Source organism: Betta splendens, chromosome 4 (genome assembly GCF_900634795.4).
Source record: "Betta splendens chromosome 4, fBetSpl5.4, whole genome shotgun sequence".
Classification (NCBI taxonomy): Eukaryota; Metazoa; Chordata; class Actinopteri; order Anabantiformes; family Osphronemidae; genus Betta; species Betta splendens.
Window position 1 is genome coordinate 29,120,060 of NC_040884.2, and position 22,211 is coordinate 29,142,270.

General features: G+C 42.4%; 2 protein-coding genes across 3 annotated transcripts in view; both read right to left on the reverse strand.

Moving 5' to 3' along the window:
* rab6ba (RAB6B, member RAS oncogene family a) overlaps positions 1 to 10,814 on the reverse strand; it is a 31,842-nt gene extending 21,028 nt beyond the window's left edge. The window contains exon 1 of one of the 2 annotated variants that reach the window (XM_029147203.3): positions 10,505 to 10,814. In XM_029147203.3, the coding sequence (XP_029003036.1) occupies positions 10,505 to 10,574 (70 nt within the window). In that variant the 5' untranslated portion in view covers positions 10,575 to 10,814. The remainder of the gene's footprint in view (positions 1 to 10,504) is intronic. The other variant, XM_029147204.3, reaches the window with a different exon arrangement.
* A 1,493-nt stretch (positions 10,815 to 12,307) lies between these two features.
* Positions 12,308 to 22,211, reverse strand: slco2a1 (solute carrier organic anion transporter family, member 2A1). The gene is made up of 14 exons (XM_029148697.3): positions 21,823 to 22,211; positions 18,368 to 18,505; positions 17,755 to 17,917; positions 17,034 to 17,246; positions 16,851 to 16,949; positions 16,634 to 16,773; positions 16,134 to 16,206; positions 15,894 to 16,058; positions 15,588 to 15,780; positions 15,287 to 15,434; positions 14,307 to 14,470; positions 13,834 to 13,898; positions 13,115 to 13,235; positions 12,308 to 13,022 (listed from the first exon to the last, which is right to left on the reverse strand). The coding sequence occupies exons 1-14, from the start codon at positions 21,880 to 21,882 to the stop codon at positions 12,902 to 12,904; spliced, it is 1,863 nt and encodes a 620-aa protein (XP_029004530.1). The 5' UTR covers positions 21,883 to 22,211; the 3' UTR covers positions 12,308 to 12,901.

A 22,211-nucleotide genomic window follows, 5' to 3' on the forward strand; every position in this document is an offset into this window, starting at 1 on the left:
CTCAGAGGCGGACAGCGTGGCCTTATTTCTTAATCTAACTCAAACAGCTTCCGGTAGAGTGCTGAATGAAAAGGCACAGTGAGCTACAGTGGATCACAACACAGGCCCGACAGAGAAGCTAAACATATCCAGATGGAATCTAATCTGATGCAGAACCAAACTATTTAATGGTTGTCAATATCTTATAACTATATACAGTATAACTTTAGCTTATTGTGTGAATTTAATTACTGTGGTGGAGGCAAGAAGCTTATTTATCCCCATGGCTGCAATAATTTGGTGAATATTCTGTTAGAAAGAAAACAATTAAAAAGGCAGTTTTATGATTATTTTTTTGATTACATTTTGGTATGAACAATGAATGCTATTTTAGGGACCACGATGGGTTTCATATTATTTGCAGCTCCAGCTAGACAAAAATGAAACCCTGAGCAGCAGCAGAGCTAACACAGCTATAAACTTGTTCGTTCAGGGTGTAATACTGTAGAGGTGTGTTCTTACACAGTGGGTTTACAGAGGAAACTGCATCTCACTGAAGTTCAGCTTCCATTTAAATTGTGTGTCTGCAAGTCAGCAACAAACCTGAAGCAAAACTAATAACATACAGTCATCTCAAGCGCAGAAGACAATAAAATAAAAACAAAGTCTTAAGTAGATTATTTGGACCTAAAGATAAGGTCCAATGCTCAAAAGCAGGTTCAATGAACACTGCAAAATCCCTTTGAATATAAGATGGTACAGAGTGTAATTGTTTCAGAGTGGAACCAGAATTTATTGTTAGTGCCCAATTTGTGTTTGATTCATATCCCACTGACTCCAGGCCATCTGCCCAAATGTCTCATCTTGACATTTAGGGAATTTAATGTCGCTTCTCTTCACTGTCTTACACAAACTTATTATAGTCACATTATAAAACAAATAATCGTTGCAAGTTGTTTGTACAAATTCTAAACATAACACTAATACAACAAGCCAAATTCAATACCAACAACCTGTGCCTGCTAGGAGAGACCCAGTGGGTTTCCTCCCTCTTTTTATTTCATTGTCTGCATGGTTGGGAAACAAAATGCTGCATTGTTTGGTTTGATTTCTGGGCAATGCCACATTTAGAGCAAAATTAATTGCAAAACATATTGTAAACTGTCTGACTCTGCATCGATGGCAATTTTTAATTTCGAGTCTTCTTTTAAGTATTTGCCGTGGGAGGTTTATTAGGTCCATGCCTGAGATGAAAATAAAAAAGAGTTGTCTTAAAAAAAGTTAGTTTAGTTAGCAAGCGAAAAATTATAACATTAACAGATAACAAATGACCCTGGCAGTATCTGCCTATGACTGAAAACATTCATAGCTACTACTGTACATAACTTATCTCTACTGAGCTGTTTTACTGAAACCAAGTAATATTATTCAGACCCCACGTGAATATCTAGAGAAAGTGGAAAAATTCAACAGGTAAATACCAATTACGCCATTCCTGTTAATGATATACAATCACACTGGGTTAGCTATAAATTATGCACCAACCTTACAGACAGCTAAATAAATAGTAACACAGATAAGGGATTTCAGCCTAGTGGGTTTCCAATTACAGCTCTGGTTTTAATGAAGTCTTTAAACAGTGTGACGCTTCAAAGCCTTTTTGGAGTGAGTTAGCAACACGGAGCCAATTATCAGAGAGCACCGAGCACCTGCTGCTCCACAACCTGCACCTTCACCACCAGCACTTGCTGAGCATCGTCAGCAGACATCTCATCAAGGCATCTCTTAAGAGCTCAAAATGCAATTTTATGGCACGTTAAAGGCCTTACACAGTCAAGATCACATTAGGTTCTGCCTACTTCTGCGATTTGTGAACTATGCAAACACAAAATATGATAGTTAAAGATTCTCTCCACTCCAAACCTAAACAATCACTCACAAAATAGATGATGTAGGGCCAGCTTAGCCCCCACTGAGGTATTGCACACAATGCATACATGTCTGTACCCTCAAGGACCTGGCAGCCAATCAGAGCATGGCAGAGTTCTCTGCATGAATCTAGTCCTACCTCATCACAAGCATGATAAAAATGTCTCTGTTTGCCATTGCGCGTTCAGATGTCTGAAATTTGATTCATGGCAACTGGACTTGATTCTATTAAAAAAAAAAAAGAAGTTCGATTGCCATGACTAAACTTTAAGACAACCTTAACTGGAGGGTTAAGAATCATTGATACCTAATATTTCTCTAATCTTTATTCTGCTTAAAAAAACTGCACATGCTGGGTAATGAAAGCACAGACATGTGGAGAAGGTTGAGTGGCGTGTTCTGTGCATCTATACACGTCATAAGGATTTCAAACTCATTTCAGTCCATGTTAATACATTTCAAACTCAATTCAAAAATACTGAGTTGTCAGTTAGTCAGAACCACCCTCGGCTACTAGCCACTAACCAACTTGATTAAGGAATATAACAATCACACACATCACACAACAACAGTTGTTGTGAAACCCCCAAATCCCAAACCTGATGTGTGTGTGGTACGCTGGAATCTGCTTCATCATCAGACCTAGAATCATATTCAAAACACACACATACTATACAGAGCAATACGAACTCGTAGCAGGACACGTCCATTAACCGATCCCTCTGAATAATGGATGAATGTGCTTTCAAATTCAACAAAGGCCGAGTCTCCTATGCACACATAAAGCACTCAGAGAGCCATTCCAGCCCCTGTGCAGTCTAATGAGGCATTTGATGTCACTAAAAGAAACAGCAACATACACACAACAACAGTCCAAATCCACCAAGGTGTGACATCAGCTTTGATATATATGAGCCTTGTGATGTTTGTCATTGCCCTGGGAAAGAGACAGAAGTCATAAGTCTGCTGTTTCAGGCCAAGGGGCTCGAGAGACCAACTTGGTGTTTTAATGTTTAAATTAGATTCCATTCTAGGAAGGCAGAGAGCAGCTGCAGGCTGGAGAAATGAAAATAGCATCGTATGGAAATACACAGCAGCGCTATCATTTACAGTCTACCGGACGGAGAGCGTGTTGTTTCTAAGATAATAAGATATACTCATGTTCTCAGTGTTGAATACAGAGCATAAATTCCTAATTACATTACACACTCAGCAGAAATTAGATGCTCAGGGGTTGACAAAGCAAATGTATAGAGCCAACTGCAAATAACACAAGGACTGTCAGTGAATCTCATCCTTGAAATTGAAAGCAGGTGTTTAAACTGTCCACAATACAATGCTCTTAAACCCAGGCCTCAGTTAAGTGAAGCAGAGGCACCTATTGACCCATCAAATGTACAATATAAGACAGGTGTGTTTAGGAGAGCTGGTGTTAGTATGACCTGAAATATTACCTGACAGCTAGGAAATATATTTTTGCTATTATATATTTTGCCTTGTGCTTGAAAGTAAAACAGTTTCTGTAGTGCAGAGGCCTTATAAGCTAAAGTAAAAGCAACATAGTGACGAAGTATTAACGCTGCTTCATCAGACATTTAGTGTTAACTAAATACAGCTCTAGTGTTTGCTGCCCTGTGCACTTTATGATAGTGACTTAACACTTGTAGTAGGTTGACAATAAGCTTATCCTTTTAAATTGGCAAAAATGACTTATACTACTCTTACATCACTAAAATGAACAGAGGTCATAAATGAAAACTGTGATCCATGGGCATATTGAACTGCCTTGGAGATATTGCTAAATAAATAGACAGATAGATGGATGGATGGATAAGCAGATGAATGGATAGACAGATACTTTATTTATCCCAGAGGGAAATTTAGATCTCCAGCAGCATAATGCTCATGGATAAAAAAACAATATATAAAAAGCACAAATAAAGCACTAGGGTAAAAATGAAAGTGTCCTTGCACCCAGTAACCGTAGATGCAATTGAGTGCACAGTGCAATTGTCCATGCTTTCGCGAAGGTGCAAGTCCTACTGTTAAAGTGTGAATGTGTTTGGAAGTTAGCATTGGCAGTCCCAGCTACGCAAGGCTTTATCCAGGAAATAATTTAGAAATCAACTTATTTCTCCATTCACATTGTGATACTCTTTTAATATTCTGGACAAACCATCACAACAGAGCAGAAACAGAAAAGCTGATTCAAAGCTGAGAACTCTTGTTTACCTTCTTTTTTGTTCTACAGTAGGCCATTGTGAGCTTGTTTTTGGGATAAAGCTTTGCCGTTGCTCCATACACCCCCATGGCTTAAGGATTGCGTGAGGTTCTAAAGAATAATTTTAAAAATAGAGGCCCTGGAGATACTTTACTTGTGACTAACAGGATGCACACAGATAAAATAAACAGCATGTGTTTATAAAGAACTAAATCCAAACCTTGGGTAGGGATAGACAGTATATTGACACCATGAGTAAGACTCTGAAGCATTAGCGGGGTCCTACAGTGTGCCTGCCACCTGCTTCTCTGCGAGCTGTCTGCTCCGTGATTGATTTGTTTCCAGAGCTACTGTAGCTCCAACAGTCTCTACTAGTGTATGTTAAACAGGATTGATGAACGCTCAGCTCGTGTCCCAAAATCTGCTGTACTGCACAGCGCTGATGAAAACATTAATACACATTTATATTCCTTTAACAAATAATAAAACATATTAATATATCAAATGGTAAATCAGGCTCCACATCTGCATGAGACTAAGCAGCCCTATGATGACGGCTCATGAGGGGAGCCAGAGACAGAATGAACATTGATGGAAACCTGTTGAACTTGATGAAGTGTCACATCCCATTGGGGCTAAATGACAGCCTTCCTCTGCAGCAGAGCTTTTATTAACAGAGCCATTCTGAGCCTCTGGGATTATGTTTAGCCAGGCTTTTCAACCGAAATACCTTGAATGTAACAAAAGCCCAATCTATTTATAAGACGCAAAGGTTACATGTCTTGGTCCTTCCAATTGATCAGTGCAACACATGTTTCTCAGTCTTGTGGAAAGACGTTCTCTAGTGCGTAAGAAGAGGTTTTTGTAAGAACCGCTCCCACACATGACTATGTCATCGGATTTTGCTTCCAAACTCTTTTCACTGGTACAGGAGGAAGTGAATCAGACCGTCCATCTACATCACTGCATGGGCAGCAGATGGATATGCAGTCATGGTTTTGTCTAGGCAGAGCGTATAAGTAAGGCTGTGCTTTCCCGAGGGCCTTTGGGAACACGCCCACTCAGCTGTGCAGCATATGTATAGAGCTACCTTCACTCTGCTTGGTATTCTTGGCTATAGATCAGCTTCGGGTCTAGAGACGCCTCTTAATACATGCAAAAATGTTAGTTTTTTTTGAAGGAACAACTCAGGGTTATTTTTAGGCCCCTTAGGATCTTTGTTAAATGTGTCAGCCGCTGAAGGTTCTAGACTTTTAACAAACAAGTTATACGTTTAGAGTATTTGGGTATAGTTTAGGCTGCATTCACATCCTTATGTTCCTGCTTATGTTGCTGGGATTGATGTCTTTGGATCAATCGTCCCACTAATGGGCAGCTGAAATGATCGATAGCAGATCAAGCTGTTATGGAGACATTTCTCCTACTCCATCAGAGATGAACAGCTCTTGGCGGGAAGACGGAATGAGATCTGACATGAGAAAGAGGCAAGATTATCAAATGTTACAGCAAAAGGATCTGCAATTCTATAAACAAGAACCAGACTCCAACAGACTTTCCTGCTGGAACATCAGGTTGTTCTCAGGTCTTTATCGACAGCCTATCTTATATTTAACGCTCCAAAAGAATCCTACAACCTGAGGGTCTAGTAAAAATTTACTACAGAGTGTTGGACAGAGTCTGAGTAAAATGTGTCCTCATTACACCAAATAGTAAATACATAGGAATCCTGTATTTAGTATTTTCATGTAAATAGAGGATTCCATGAAAATGATGCTGCCTTCTTTATGGTTTTTGCATTACATTTGTCCTGATGTGATCTGATTTGATTCATGTTCAGCTTCACAGTAGCAGGAGGTCCAAGAGCCTTAATCAAGATCCTCCCTCCATCATGCTTCACTGCTAGAATTATGTTTTCACGGGACTGAAGGGTCCTATTTTTTTGCCATACATACCGGTACTGTGTTTCAGTAAGGACTGTTCATCTTTCCACAAGACCTTTTCCAGGTACTGTAGCTTCAATGTGGTGTACAGACTTCTGGCCTGCTGCAAAGTTTTGTGGGAAGCTATAAATACACTACCATGAAAAATATCATAATTACCAATGCAGGATTTGACTATGGTTGCCTCATGAAAAGAAATGTTAATCAGCTGCAATGAAACCAATGGCTTTGGTTCCAGAACTGAATTGAAAGTGATTGAAATTCAAATATCCAATAAAAGCTAAAAGGCAGTTTCTCTCCATAACCATATATTTGCAAATTGCTGGTAAACACACTGTTGACGTCAGTCGTTTAAAGTTGCCAACCCAGGCAAACTGCGCCCGCTGCTTATCTTATCTTTGTGCAATATCTATATTAAAAGCTGCATTATAATAACGTGTAAGCTCCATCTGCATTTGTGGTTTCTGAGTCTGAGTGAGGAAATGTGTCAGCTGCTCTCTGCAAGCCAAACCCTGAGGTTTCATTGTCACACAACGCTGTTTCCTGGAGACACAGTGATTGATATTAGACAACCAATAAACTCTACTTTGAGGCATATTGGTCTGGTGACTCAGCAGTATGTTAGAACCAGTGCTACTGTAGATTGTGCAGCGACAATCTCTGTCCGGTGAGAGATGGAAGATGGCGTTTTTATTCAGTGAGCAAAATCTCATGACAGCCATGCGAGCGCATCAACCAAATATAGATAGCGTCAGTGAAATGAAGCATGTAGCAGGGGATCACCTCCGAGCAACTGGCTTTTACAAAGTACCACGCACACGGTGCTGATGGTAAAACGTCAGTGACCCTGCTGATGCAGAGCAGTGATCTAAGGTGTGCTGACAATGACCTGGTTGATTGCTTTGAGGCTGGAACTTGTACAAAGCTGCTCCCACTAGGAGCGTGGGCACACGCTCTTGGAAACAGCTCACCGGCCTGTTTAAAGCCTTCAGCTTTGTCGAGGAAATCTTTAGCCAGTTTCCTTTGTTCAAGCAGAATAGAAAACACACCAAGAGGCATGCAGGAGGACAGACTTCCTGACAGCTCATTTCACATTCTGCCGGCTTCCACCCACTTAATCTGGAGCTCCCACTTCTGAGACGCTAGCTGATTTTTTTATGAACAACAGAACGCCGTGCCATCTTTCCCTTTATAGACCCATTACTCACACACTTTCACCATTACATGCCTTCACTGTACACAGGATCCACCAACCTAAAAAGAACAAGCAGTCTTTCCAGCACACCCCCTGCTGTTGCCCCTGTTCCTGACAAGCTCGAGTCCAGTCATGTTCATTAATAAATGATAGTGGCAGGACTGACGGGATTCACGCCCGCCTGGGCACCGGCTGCAATTACAGCCAACATGTCAGAAAGACACAGCACCGCCGGAGACGACCCAATCAAACATGAGGCTGTCGCAGCCGCTGTCTGGATGAGCAGTGGCTGACAAATAATATCCTTTCACAGGAGACACAGACTCCGCTCCTACCGACTGGCTGCGACCCCTCTGCACAGACCTGTAGCATCTCTAGAGGCTTTAGAGCTCTGCGACACAAAGACTTTTACCAAATACTCTCTAGACTGAGGCCAACAGCTGCCTAATGTCCTGAAGCCCTACAAACCTACAGGACTGCTGCATATAAGGCCACAGGATTACAATACTGATAAAATTAAAGCAGTCACCATAATTATCACTCAGCTGTGATGTCAGAGGTAATTATGCAAGAGGCTGAATATGGGAACCTGGGTTATCTATCATGGGAGCAACAATCAATTTGTAGCTTTGTCCTACTGTACAGTATATGTGACATGATGCCAGTGAAAAATACAGCTTTATCGGTGAACAATAAATGAAGCACTGTAATGATTACTTTCTCCTTCAGACTTTGAATACTATGTTTCTTTACGTGAAAAGCTATGATCTTTCTTTGTACTGAAATCAACCCATTAATCATCTGAACTGCTTGTCCTCCTCGGGGTCATGGGGTCCTGGGGCTTATCCCAGCTGTCATTTGGCCAAGAGGTGGGGTACAGCCTGTACATAAGTAGCCAGTCAATCACAGGGTCACACAGTATTAAAATATGCATTTCTCTTTAATTGCTCTAAAAAATGATTCCCGAGTAGAGATCACAGGGCTGCATCTGTGAAAAAATATCTTACATTTGTCACACTAAATGAATATCTTCCAAAGTTGCAGCCTTTTCATCCAATGACTAATGTCTGGGCAACAATGCTCAGAAGGATACTAAGAGAGATGTTCACATTAAGAGCCTTTGGTTGGAACTTGCAAGATTAATCAACTTACGTCTGCAGAAGCCTCATATCAACATCTGGATTCGTTTTTTCAAAGAACAACTCTTTCTTGAACCCCATCACTTCAACTGAAAGATATTTAGGGTGTACTCTCTACATGGCCACAACATAACTGCAGCAAACAAAGCCAGCTTCAGAGTCTATTTAAGACACCTGATTATATCTTGAACCAAACCCTGATCTCAAGCTGTAAATCACTGAACAGGAAGTTCCACCATTATGGAGTTTAATTAAGAGATGGTTCACACTGCTTATGATGAAAAATGTTCTTCATTAATAATTCAGGCCTAATGTGTTCCAACCAAACTGTGTGCATGGTTGACACACACGACCCTAGCACTTCTGCAAACTGAAAACCACACACTCCACTCATTTCCGGGGAACTCTCAATGCACAAACACATACAGTACTAGACAGTAAAACCCATGGGCAAGTAATATCCATCAAGTAGCACAGACATCAGACTGATTCCAACTGGTGCACACCCTACATATGAATATCTATATATAACATAACACACATAGAGTGCTCAAGTATGAACCTGTAACTTATATGAAGGAAATACATTAGTTCCTCCTCCACTAGAGATTTTAATAGTTTACCATCCACTGAATATGACATGAGGCTTCTTTATCTCACCAGTCAGAGCATAATTTATTTACATTATAACTAACCACTCAGCCAGCTTTGTGACCTGCCAAATACAGCACACTCCCTGATATCATCTTTGTCCAAATTCAAACATTCCACTTTGGTTTTTGTAAACTATAGCTGTATTTACTGTACTGTGTACATGCTAGATGTTGTACTGTGTGTTGTTTTCCTTTGTAGGCCACAGTTACATTTTCAGCAAAATCTTATACTGGTCTTTTCTCTCATTTATAAACTCTCATTTAATCTATTAAATCTATTATTGTCTTGGAATGAAATGGTGCAAAGATAGTCAATTCGAAATTAACGGAGAATAGAACTTTTTGGCAGGTAGAACCAGAAAATGGTGTTGGCTGATGTCTCAACAATGAACGCAACAGAATGCCATCCATTGTGTAACACTGCCAGGACTTCTGTAAGGTTATTACATGTTTTTGTGTAGCTAAACTTTGCTTAGTTGTACAGTATGACAAGGTGTTGAAGTATTATTTAGGTATTTATACCAACTTGTAAATGAAACACTGCACCATACAATGCATGGTCAGATTATACTGAAATATCATTAAGACCTACCAAAGGACAGATATAATGACTAATGTGGTTGATTTAGCTGCTGTGGGAACTGAATGTAACCTCATCAGCCACGATAAAGACTCAAATCGTGTCTCAGCAGCTTCAGTCTAATCTGGGGAAAACAATTTTGTTGCCACACAGAAATCTCAGAAAGAGAGAAGCGTTTACTGTCTGAGGGTGTGGGCGAGTAAAGCTTGGGATGGAGACCGACAGCGATAATCATTTCGCGTTATGCTGAGATTATTCATTTTACCCCAAACATGTATTAAAACGAAGCAAGTGATCCTGAGGAAAAAGAACTTGGTCATCCTCCGATCCAGGCGGACAAAAACAACACCAGGGCAGAGACTGCGGCCACACAAGTTGTGTCATCGCCACTGACAGCCTGGGTGTGTCTCCACACAGCGATATTTACCAACTTGTATCATCCGCAGCACCAGACCCAAGGCTGCTCACGTTTGGACCCGTTCAGCGAGCATTCGCCATCCCTCCCCGTCGCTAACTAACAGCAGCCCAAACGCCTTATAAGCAGCGGCTCAGCGCTTTTGGCTGTTAAACTTGGAGACTGCGGGGCACCGACACTGTTCACACGCTTCGGTCCATTGTAGAGAGCATTACCGGTTTGGTAATTTGATTAAACGCCCCCCACCGCGCTGCAAACACCAATAAAATGTACGTTTCTCCCTCAAGGACATTTTTTCTTCTTCTCCGTCAAACTCTGGAAGTCCGCCGGACTAGCTAGCGAAACGCCCGATGCTCAACTACATTAACTTGCTCCAGGCAGCAGGTGCAACGGGTTCACTTGACACACAAACACCACGGCACGAAGTTCTCCGCGGAATAAAACGCCGCTTACCACTTTGCTCCCCCAGAAAGACGAGTTTGAATTTTCTTAGAGGGTTCCCAAAGTCACTGACCACGGACATTTCGAGAAGGAGGAGGAGGGGGCTCTGGACACCGGAGGACAGTGCGTGTACTTGCGTGTTCCCACTCGAGTTCGGCGTTGGGTGGAGAAGATGCTGGATGGAAAAGGCGGCGTAACTGCTTCCCGTCCAGCTCCGCTCGTGCTCTCTCTCTCTTTCTCTCTCTCTCTCTCTGTCTCTCTCTCTCTCACACACACACACTCGCTCTCTCTCACTCTTCGTGATAGGGACTCACTGCTGCTGCACAGGTCCGTGACGCTCGGGGTGATTTTTTTTCGATACCCGAGGGGTTGTACGCATGCGCGGCCTCTCCTCGTTCTCCGCCGACCTGACAGTCGTGGTATAGGATGACGTCATTTGTTCTGAGGGCGCGGAGAGGTGGGGAGTATTGTGGTTGAGTTTAAACTTTTTCTCTTTGTTCTCTTTACATGACATATTTTTATTGTAGCTGCTGTTGTTTATAGAAATTTAAGTGTAACAAAGGGATAAACCAGTGTTGTACAGCATTCATGTATAATTGGGAAGTAAATATAAAAACGGTGCACAAGCTAAAATGTCCTGCAATTCTGGGTTTAATTACGCTGTAAGTCACAAAATCCTACAGTGAGCCCTGCATTTTCAACAATGAGACCCTCCATGCAATGTCTATAGATTTGTCACACACCCAGTGAATATATACCCCAACTCTGACTATGTTTGCTTAGAACACTTATTGATATGATATTTTCATCTCATTATTCTTGTAATAAATAAAATCTAATTTAGGGTCGGCAAACAAATGTATGACTCCAACCATGTTAAATCCTTTACACAAAGAATCCAATTTTCTGGAGTATCTACTTATACTTGAACCAATTTTATTCAATATCAAAGTTGAGAACTAATGATGTTTTATACTGATGATGTTAAACACCACATTTAACTACTGATAACACTAATCACACCCTGGTCGGTGTCTCTTCATTCTCCTGCCCTCGGCAAGAGATACAGGAGCATACAAAGCCAGACAAACAGGCTGAAAAACAGTTTCTACTCCTGGGCTACCAGACATCTAAACAATACATAGCACATTAAATAATCAGTCTTGTGCAATATTTATGTGTGGACAGTAACTATGCGACTGTGATCAGTGTGGGACATGTGTGTTGTTGTTTTTTTTACCGTATTGTATTGTCTGTTTGCACCAAGACCACATCCAATTTTATTATATACATGCTATACAATGACAATAAAGGCTATTCTATTCTATTCAAAATCTTAAAACGTAGTACACAGTTCTATATTAGGTGAGAGCAAAGCTGGGTTAAGACTGAATGGTCCCTGAGGTGTCAGCTCTAAATGATTGGTCCGTTTCGTGGGACAGACAGTAGCTGTGGCGCTCCTCAGGCTTTGTTAATTATTATATCAAGGTCAAAGAGGAATCAACTCTGTGATGGTGATAAAATCCTTAGACCCCACAGAAGTGGGTGCTCTTAGGTGGGACACAGCACAGAGTAAGAGTTTGGAGTCCATGGGTCTGGTCCGTTTGTCTCCAAGTGATTACGTCTGGAGGTGCTTCTACTCTATGGGGTCATGACCCCTGGCTCTCATCACCCAAAGTTGCCGGTGGACTTGGATGAGGACTGATGTGGACTGCAGAGGGAGTGGTCTGTTATGATTCGATTCTCCTTCCACCAAGCAGCGTGGAGCGTTTGTTCCTTCCTAAAGCAAAAAAAGCCGGTATCTCAAAACGGACAAAGACTTGAATGTATTTATTAGCCAGCTGACCGTACACATTATGCACTTCACTACAACAATCATGTAACCACAAATAAGAGGCATAATGTACATCTATATGCTACCTCATTTTCTGAGTAGGTGTATTTATATCTACACATTGTTTTGCAAAGCACAGCAATTAAATCAAGTGTTATAAAGTATATGAAATGAGTACTGGATTGCAGTCTCTATGTATGAGACAGTTTAAAAAATAAACTTAAATATTAAGCTATACAGTTAATGTGTTACAAATTATGTTTCTACTGTAAATAGAAACATTAAAAAATCACTACATTATTAGAACAAGATTAGAACATGCTATATACATAGATCTTCCTTTATTGCTTAATCATCAGTCAGATTCTGGTCCCTGTCTCAGGTGCATCTATAAAGCATGGTGTTATGAGGTACCACGAGAGAGCTGTTTCATCGTCCTTTCTTAACTTGTAACCGTTGTAACTCCAGGCAGAGAACTGAGCTCTGAACTCTGTCTCTCTCCAACTGATGCAGGTTTGCTTCTCACACATTGTTCATCAAATTGTTTCACACATTAGCAGTGGAAAGTCTCCGGGTCACAGCAGTCCCTCTGGCTTCTTCTCCAGACTGTATTCTCGGGTCCGCTGCACTTTCCAGCCCAGCACCATCAGCAGAAAGATGCCCATGACCTTATAACCCACCTGTAGACCCAGGTACCTGCAGAAGTCAGACAAATAGAGATGAATGATTGTCTGCAGTGGTCTGACAGTAGTGGACGTTTGTGATGCGTATGTGATATGGTTTCTAACCGGTTCCGTAAAACGTTATTGTCATAGTAGCTACAGCTAAACTTCTTCCCACAGACGCGCTTCCACCAGATACATGACGTGTCGATCGCCATCCCGAAGAGAGCAGGGGCAGGTAGCCAGGCTGGAGGGAAGCAGACAGAGAGTGAGGTCTGGTGTTCTGGGTTGAGCACTAAGGGGCCCTCTAATATTTACTCAAAACCAAAAATCTGTGTTCACCCTAATTAGATTGGATGTTGGTCACAGCACCAATAAATGTAATTCGGAAGTATGTTTAATAATTCCTGATTTAATTCAACAGAATGGAACTCGGAAGTTTGCTATGTTGAATATACTGTACTGTAGAAGTATAATCAAGACTTTATAATATTTGTACACAGTAGAAGTATATAGTTTTTTATTATAATAGACATTTTTATTTTCTTTTTAAAAAGGCATATTTTCCATATTCTGACTTTTAATTTATTTATTTTATTTCATGGTGTTGCTACAATGTAAATATAAAATTAGAAAAAGCCATTAAATTTAAAAACAGCAACTGTATATAATTTCCAAAAATATATCAGTATCGATCTACAAGACCCTTTACGTAGCAGTACTATATAAACTCATTAATTGGACTATTTCAGTTCTTTTTAAATTTATTTATTTTTGTTCTTTTTTACAAAAAAGATTATCTTGATTATCTTAACGCCATACAAAGCATTTGGCTTCTGACTTACCTAATAATCTCATGAGTAAAAATTGGATTCCTATAGCAAATGACTTTTCTTCAGAAGGAACAGATCTGAAATGAGCAAGGCAAAAAAATAAACTTACTTCTTATGAAATGTTCCAACTTCTGGGTCAAGTCTATTAGATTTCATTATGAGCTCTGCATGAAGTTCACATAATTTTAGCTTTTGTGTTTTTATAGACCGCCAGCAGAGTCTGTTAAGAGCAAGAGTAGCTCTGCCTTTTACAAGGGCAATTATTGGAAATGTCTATGAAGGTGTTTCTGAGAATAAAAGACAACAGACTGTGGGAGAGAGGCTGTCAACATGTAACATTTTGTTAAAACTAGCAGATAAGAAGTCACGGCTGCATAAAACCACCTTTTTGTAAATCTACAGTCAATTAGAACATACAGTGTATTCTGAAAAGGAGGGTATATGCAGATTGTTCCCTGCCAACATAAGTCATCTTCCTTTCTTACCTGAGCACCATCATGTACATGGGGTTGTGAGTAAGGCAGGCGATCAGTGACGCTAGAGCGATGACGAGTATCACAGGAAGGAGCAGATGAGGGCAGCTGTTTGGACACGGAGCGGGATGGGCATGAGCCTGGCTCCCAGATATACAACTGCAGTTGGTATAGAGCTATATCCAGAAAGAAAGGAAAGGAAATATACATGGTGCTGTATGTAAAAACAAACAGTTCCACTTTATGTGTGAAGACTAAAGATGAAGCAAGGGAAGATGGAGGGCGGAATCTAAATCCTAACTGTGTCTTTTTACTTTGTTTCTGAAAATGTTTATTTTTGATATTTCGGATTTTTGGATCGGAAAGAATTATTCTGTGACCTCGTGGGAATAATTCACTGAGCTACCGTAGCTGTAGCCATCACTGTCCGTGTTTGTGCTTCAGTGTCACACACTGGCCTTACATTCTCCCTCAAACCGATTACTGCGCTACAACAACAGACACAAAATCCACTTACTGGTAGACTATTCACACACTGTGGGGTTTAAACAATGCTGTTTTGTTAATCTGACAACACCTCCTATATCTTGTGACTAAGGGTGCCTGATTTATTGTGGACTGTAAGACACCCGTGTCCCTCTCTGCTTTCTCCTACAATGGAAGATCCCAAATGATCAAAGCCTTTTATTCTTATGCAGGTCTAGCTTATGCTAGGTCTTTTCTATATGAAAATGAATCTGTGCAACCAACTGCAGCAAAGTTTCAGATCTGAATATTAGAACAAGCAAAAGTCACTTCCAGTTCAAAGCATGCAGGTAAAAAACTGGTTAAAAAAATGTTTACTCTGCAGATTTCAGACTAACATTTTTTAGCAGTAGTTTACAAATCTTGTGCCAGGATATAAAAAATGCTGATCTCTACATTCAGTGCTGTAAAAATGATTAACAATCAGGCTTTTCTGTGTGAGGAAACCATGAGCAGGAGGCACTCACCTGAACCCTGTGGGTGTTATTGGGGTCTAGAGTAAAGTTCGTACAGCCTGCATGACAAGGGGAATAGTACTCAATGCCATCAGAACCACACACGGGGTTGAAGGCGCTGGCAGGACAGGAGCAGTTGGCATAACACGTGGATTGAGACCTGCGGGGAACAGAAAGCAACGTAGAGGCTAGGCTGGAATCACAATGTATCGTGTCATTCAGAAGGTTCTATTGAGTGATTTCTTAAAACATGAGTCAAATTGGTCTATTTCTCTCATAGAGAGCCTATATATACACAAAACTCAGACCATACCCCTGGTTAAAATTGACCTCTGAGACCTTCTGGGTGGGACAGCCCATGAAGAAAAGTGGGATGCAGAGAAGGGTGGAGGTGGTCAGCATGACCACAGAGAAACGAGGGATGGTCTTCAGAGAAAGACCTGCTCTCTTCATGATGACTCCGCCAATCAGCATCCCCACTGCTACCGCCGGCAGATTCAATGCACCTGGAATAAACCATCAATGGAGTCAACAGTTCCCTTTCTATGGCTGACCCACAGGGCCATGTTTGTGATCAGTAGATGAGCCACCTTCATATCCGCACTCCTCCAGCACCCACCTACTAGCAGACTGCTGTATGCGGCCGAGGCACTGTACTGCCGCTCCAAGAACTTGTTCAGAAAGGTAGAAAGACCCGCGATCACAGAGGAGAAGCAGCACTGGGCCAGGACCAGAATCAGGAAGAGAGGGCTCAACAGGAGGTGGACGAACATCCTGGGAAACACTGATCACATGCAGAAAATTGTCATATTACTTTTAATAGTATTTTTAGTTTGCAGGTTGATTATGATGGACTTACTCTTCAGAAACTCAAGTAGGGAGATGTCAGGCTTCTTAAAGTCATCATTTATGTCACTCTCACTTTCAGTCACCTGGAAAAAAAGTGGCATGAAAACATTAGAAGAAGCATCTAAAGCTTATTATGGAGCTTTATTGTTATGTGTTATTTTTGGTATTATGAATCCCAGACTGTAACTATAAGATGAGCCCAAGTTGTGTTTTCATGGATTCCGATTGTGTTAAAAAAGTTAGTCTTTAGTGAAAAGACTGTACAAGTTGCACTCCTGTTACAACATGTCAGTGGTACTATTAGGTTACTGGTCATTCAAATGCTCAGAAACACTTCCAAGTTGGTAAAAAAACTAACTTGCAATGCTGGTGTGTAGCCAGCGGGTGGCAGTAATACATGACATGTGCAATAAATCACTTTGAAACAACATTTCTGCAACTTTCAAAAGACACACTAAATTAACGTTGTATTTCTCAAACATCTGTTGTTTCTCTGAGAGAGAAACTTACATCTTCCTCTGGAGGCATTTTACGGGGGAAGAAGAAGTAGGGGATGGAGGTGAGGAACAGGCAGCCAGAGATGATGAGCAGACCCATCCACCAGGCGCCGACCCAGCGGGGGTCACTGGGTCTCAGCTCCTGTTCAGCTCCTGCAGGAAAAGCATGCGTATGCTGAGTCAGTACTCCTACAACAGCTATGCTTTACAGTGGTGTAAGGTGACCTTACCTAAGCTGGGTTTGTCCACATCCACATAGATGCGTAACATGACTGAACCCAGCAGGTAGGCAAAGGAAGGCCCGAACACAGACACAGCAAACAGGATGGCTGTGAATGAGAGGCAACGCCGTCAGACAAAGACTCCACTTTATCCAAATCAAATTGTCTCCGTCTGAATGACAGGCTACTCACCTATGTAAAGAGGGGAGTTGCCGGGCTTTGCAAAATCATCTATGTAGGAAATCCCAAAGGGCTGGATGGGCACTGAGCCCAGGCCGAAGAGCAGCTGAGCGCTGCCCATGAGCAGCCACAGGTTGCTGGTGTCGGCCAGACGCCGGTTCTCCTCTCGGCCACAGGACTCAGAGCTGCTGGAGTTCCGATGCAGGTTGCAAATGTCGTGGCGACCTGTGGCGCGTCACGCGGTCGGAAGAGGAGAGACGTAATTAGACATGGATATCAGTGGAACTGCTTCAATTTCCTGGAGCCTGTCTGACTCCTCGCTGACATTGTGAACAACATCAGGCTAGTTTGTCTGGGGGCAAAGTAAAAAAAGGATTAGGCCCATTGTTATTCTAAATTAAACACTCGGGGAGGAATCCTCATCTCTTTAACATTCATCAGAGCACAACAAGACTTTGGATTTTCTTCTGATGAATACCAGAGTTCAGCTAGGGAGCAGCGAGCCAGACAGCAGATACTTGCCTGACTCGTCCTGACTGCTATGGAGCCCCTGCTGACGAGACATTCGAGGGCTGCGAAGTTTTACACTAACTCCGGACTAAAGTCATAAATTGCATTGACATATTTGTACATTCACAAGTTGCCTGGTCTGCACTGAGTTACATTAGCTGTCGCAGCAGTGACAGTGGAGACAGAGAAGCAATGCGGCCCGATATTAATGGCTTGGACTTACTGAATAGAACCGAGTCGTATTCGTAGCGCTGGGACAAAAAGTGAGGTAAGGTCAGGAGCATGGCGCTGACTGCCATCAGAAGTCCGCCGACTCCAATGACACGAGGACGATGAACTCGATTTCCAAAGTAGCTCACGAGCACAATCAGCACACTGTTACTGACCTGGAAGAGAGACGGAGAAACATATTAGAGAGGGAACAACCAGCGGGAGCCTCACACCTTTCACATCAAACACAGCACACAGATGCCACAGTCAATTCAAAACCAGTGATGTCCCGTCTTATAATGATGGAACTGTAGTTCACCAGTTTGAAGCAGACACTGGTGACCAGCGGTCGTATGAAACAACTGCTACATGTTTATCTCTGTGCTGCGTTTAAATGCTCCTTAATGCTCCCGCACCCCCTGCGACAAGCGCATACAGAACATTCCTTCATTCTTCCTGACCCCTGTATCTGTGATAAAACTCTTCCAAAATACTCATGTCCCGCTTGAATTGTCCGGAAGTGCAATGTTCCTTATTCTTCAATTCCTCTCTTGTCACCGGCATCCTTGAAATGAGGCTGTACAGGGTCCTGGGCCGAGCGAGGGCATGTTGTTGTTGGCACCTACCTCGTTGAGAGAGGAAATGGTTCCTGAAGAGTAGCTGCTGAGCCCATAGCGTCTCTCGATTGTGGTGATGGTGCTCTTGAAGTAGGCGCTGTAGAGCAGCTGAGAGAGCTGCAGGAGGCCGTGGCACAGGACGAACAGCTAGGACACAGACGGTCACAGTCAGAGTGATGGCCTTAAAGAATCACAAGTGAGTGCAAAGGTAGCGATGGTGAGACAGGACTGATTCTTACAGTGAACACGTGGAACAAACATCCGGCACGCTCTGACAAGAGTTTGCAAATGTGATGGACGCAGCTCATAAACATGAATGTCGGCTGATGTGCCACTGTCTGCACACTGACACGGTTTTACGTGGAACATATTCAAGGCTCAGAGCATTTTCCTGCTTAGAAGCCCTAAACTGGAGGCCAGTTCACAGGAAGCACATCATCGCACAGATACAACATTAGTGACATGTAGGCAGTATTTCAATGCTGGCTGAGGTGGAGCTGAGTTCTCCAGTTAGTGATATGCGTGTCTCTCCTGGGGATCAGTGTAAGGTGGTGGTCAGAGGCACTCAAGTGGGCGTGAAGGCACAGATGATGCTAAAGAGACGCATTGAGACTGGGAGTGGATCCGCTACAAACGCAGGACTGACTCTCAGCTTTGGGTTCGTTCACCGGCTGCCAGGGTCAGCGGAGGAGGAGCAAACTGTGCCCTGAACCCACAACAGCGAATCCTATTAAAGCCTAGCTTCATGGCGGCTTAGCACACACAATAGATGCTTGTTGCTAAAAATTTATCCTTGTATGTCTTCAAATGGGCTTTAATTATCAAGACTATACAACTGAGACTATTTGAGCAGGCAGAAAATCTAATTACCATAAAAAGCTTGGCGTTCACAACACAAACACAACACAAAAATTCAGATCATCGAAATCATTCATCAAAAACCCATATTAGGCCTTAGCATGGATTCGTGTTTTTACAATGCTGATAACAGCTGATGAATATATCTTGTTTTAGCTCCTAACAACTTGGCTTCACGTCTGACAAGCCATTACTAACAACACATAATCCATAAAGTGCACAACTACCAGTCATTACTTAGGATGACATAGAGGAGCTCATTTATTCTTGATGGGGGGGGGGGTATACTTCATAATTGTGCAACATTCATAATCAGAACTGCACTGCACTACAAAAGGAAGAAAAATGAACCACAAGTACAAATAGTGCTGAGCGCTGCCATGTGTCAACACCACGTCACAATGTGAAGAAGCAAGATTTATTATTTCTCCACACTGTTAACATTAGCAATTTAAGCCCATTTGATGTCAGTAAGCAGGAAAGTGGACGGGCCCGGCTTGGATTCTCCACAGATCAGGGACATATTTATCCCTTTTGAACACGCTCAGTTCCATCTGTCTGGTAGCTGTTGTCCCAGGCTTCAACCTGCTGTGAGGGAAAGAATTGGGGGAAGTTGCTACTTGAATTTCCATTGCTTTTATTTTGGGGGGCGCGTGTTACAGTTGAAGGGCGAGATGACCATTGTGAAATCAAGATAAAACGGATCCACTGCACAATAGCATCATGAACAAAGGAGTGCTTTTGTATTTTTAGAAGAGTAGTAAGCCACCAAACATTCAATGATATATAAGAATAAAACTAGAGCATTTAGACTGAAATCAGCAGGCTTAGTTTTCTGCAAAATGCCTGTTCCCTCATCAACTGCTACTGTACTAGTATTGTGTTGCATAACTCCTGTTGTAAAACTACAACCTGTAGATTAACTCTATCGGTCCAGAGGAAATTATGACTCTATCATTATGACAATATTTGTGAGATCTGGGGCTGGTGGGAAATGACTTTGCCTCCGTTGCTGTTTTTCCCCTGCTCCAGTGTCTGTGCTACACAGCCTGCTGCAAATTGTGCTGCTCGCAGACAGATAAGGCAGCGGTATCATTGTTCTCATCTGAGTCGCAGCAATAAAGAGAAGTAGTCCATGTCACGAAGCGCTGAACTGAGCGTTTTCCTCATCTACAAACGCTAGGTCACAGGCCGAGGTGCAGGGACGAGGCTTCAAGCAGCTCTGTCCGGCGGGACACGAGCACTGTGTGTCCCTGAGCAGAAACTTGGCTCGGATGTTGACGGGAATATCCTTAAAAGAGAACTTGATGGAGCAACCTCCGCACGGACCCAAGGTGTAGCCCGCAGTAGATAAGTTCAAAGTTGTGCAAAAGGCAAACAGAATGTCCTGGTGAAACTAAGCAAATAGAGTGCGAAGCCATGCACAGCGTGTACTGGTGTCAGGAAAGAATGGATGGATACAACTGCTGCCGCTGAAGCTATTGTTCAACAGCTGGTTCTGCTCAGTGCGCATGGGTCTAGTTTCAAGTGGGAAGAACCCTTTTCCACTATTTTGCTGCAATTGTCAGATTAAGAGGCCCACACTTAATTCAAATGTACCGCTTTTTGTACAGCGGCTATTTCACATGTTTTGAACAACTAATATTCTCTAAATATAGAACTTCAGGGACATTCATAGCGTGCAGTTCTGGCCTAGAGTTCAGTGTCAACTCCCAAAGTGAATGATGTGATGACATGTGTAGGAGAAGTGCACAGCTCAACTATCTTCCACCCACCGCCCAGTCTATATTTGCACATCTCGATTTCAACACACAGGGTCTCGTGCGTAAAGATCTCAAGCGATGAACACACGCTGAAAGTAAAAACTGCTTTGAAGCTTTTTCACGTAAATCTTCACCTTTAGGGAAAATAATAAGTTACTCAAGTTGTTCCTTGTTGCGTCGTCCGAACTTACAGTATATAGGTGCATTAGTCATACCTCATTCACAAAAGTCATGTCTCATTATTACTCACCTGGAACAAAGTGTTCTACCTATCTATCAGAAAGGAAGCGGGTCGAAGCATTTTTCATATTTACAGACAGAAATACTGGAAATATATAAGACCTTTTCACGTGACAAAGCTACTTTTAAAAAAATATGGATTTTTTTTAGAATTATCAACGAAATTAGCAAAAATGATTGACAGGAAATTATTAAACAATCAACTACACCGTTTGGCACATAATAACCACCACATAATAAACAACCAATATTAATTTATTAATTGATAATACGTATTTAATTCTCCACATTCTTACTGTAAAACGTTTGCCCTGAATGTGCATCATTACTTATTTCAACCAGCGAAAAGCCCGACTCTCCGACACTCGTCTGATGATTCAGTTTAGCGACTAATAACACTTAGAAGTTCAAGCAAGTGATATTTAACCTGTTTAAAGGTACAACACGTCGACGTTGTGTGCGACAGGTCGCTGTCGAACACCTCGCACAGGTCCTGACTTGTCTCCGTGTTATGACATGTTGAGCGTATACCTGATCCAGGTGCTTGTATAAACAGCGAGAGGACAAGCGCTGCGGGCTACCAACTTCCACGGCGGCGCCTACCTTTATGTTGCAGCATGAAGTCCCGCGTTTCTTCACGGTTTGGGGTGAAAGTATTTCCATGAGTGAAGCTCGCGTCCCGTCGCGCGCCACTGAGTCCGGAGCGTAGAGGCGCCTCTCCGCTGTGTGTCAGAGGGTGAATGTTGCTGTTCTCCTCCGCTGAGCCCAAGCACCGCTCACAAAAGTGCGGCTGATGTAACTGGACTCAGCCCACAAACCCACGCGTAAATGTTTTGAAAGTTGTGAATCGCGAACGGAGTGTCCCGCTCTGATTGGCTGAGTCACGCACGAGCCGGCGCGACACACGCGCGCACCTGCGGAGAGCGTGACTCGACCTGTTAATGACACAGAAGATGGCCGCTCACCTTTAATCGCACGTCGACCGCGATTTG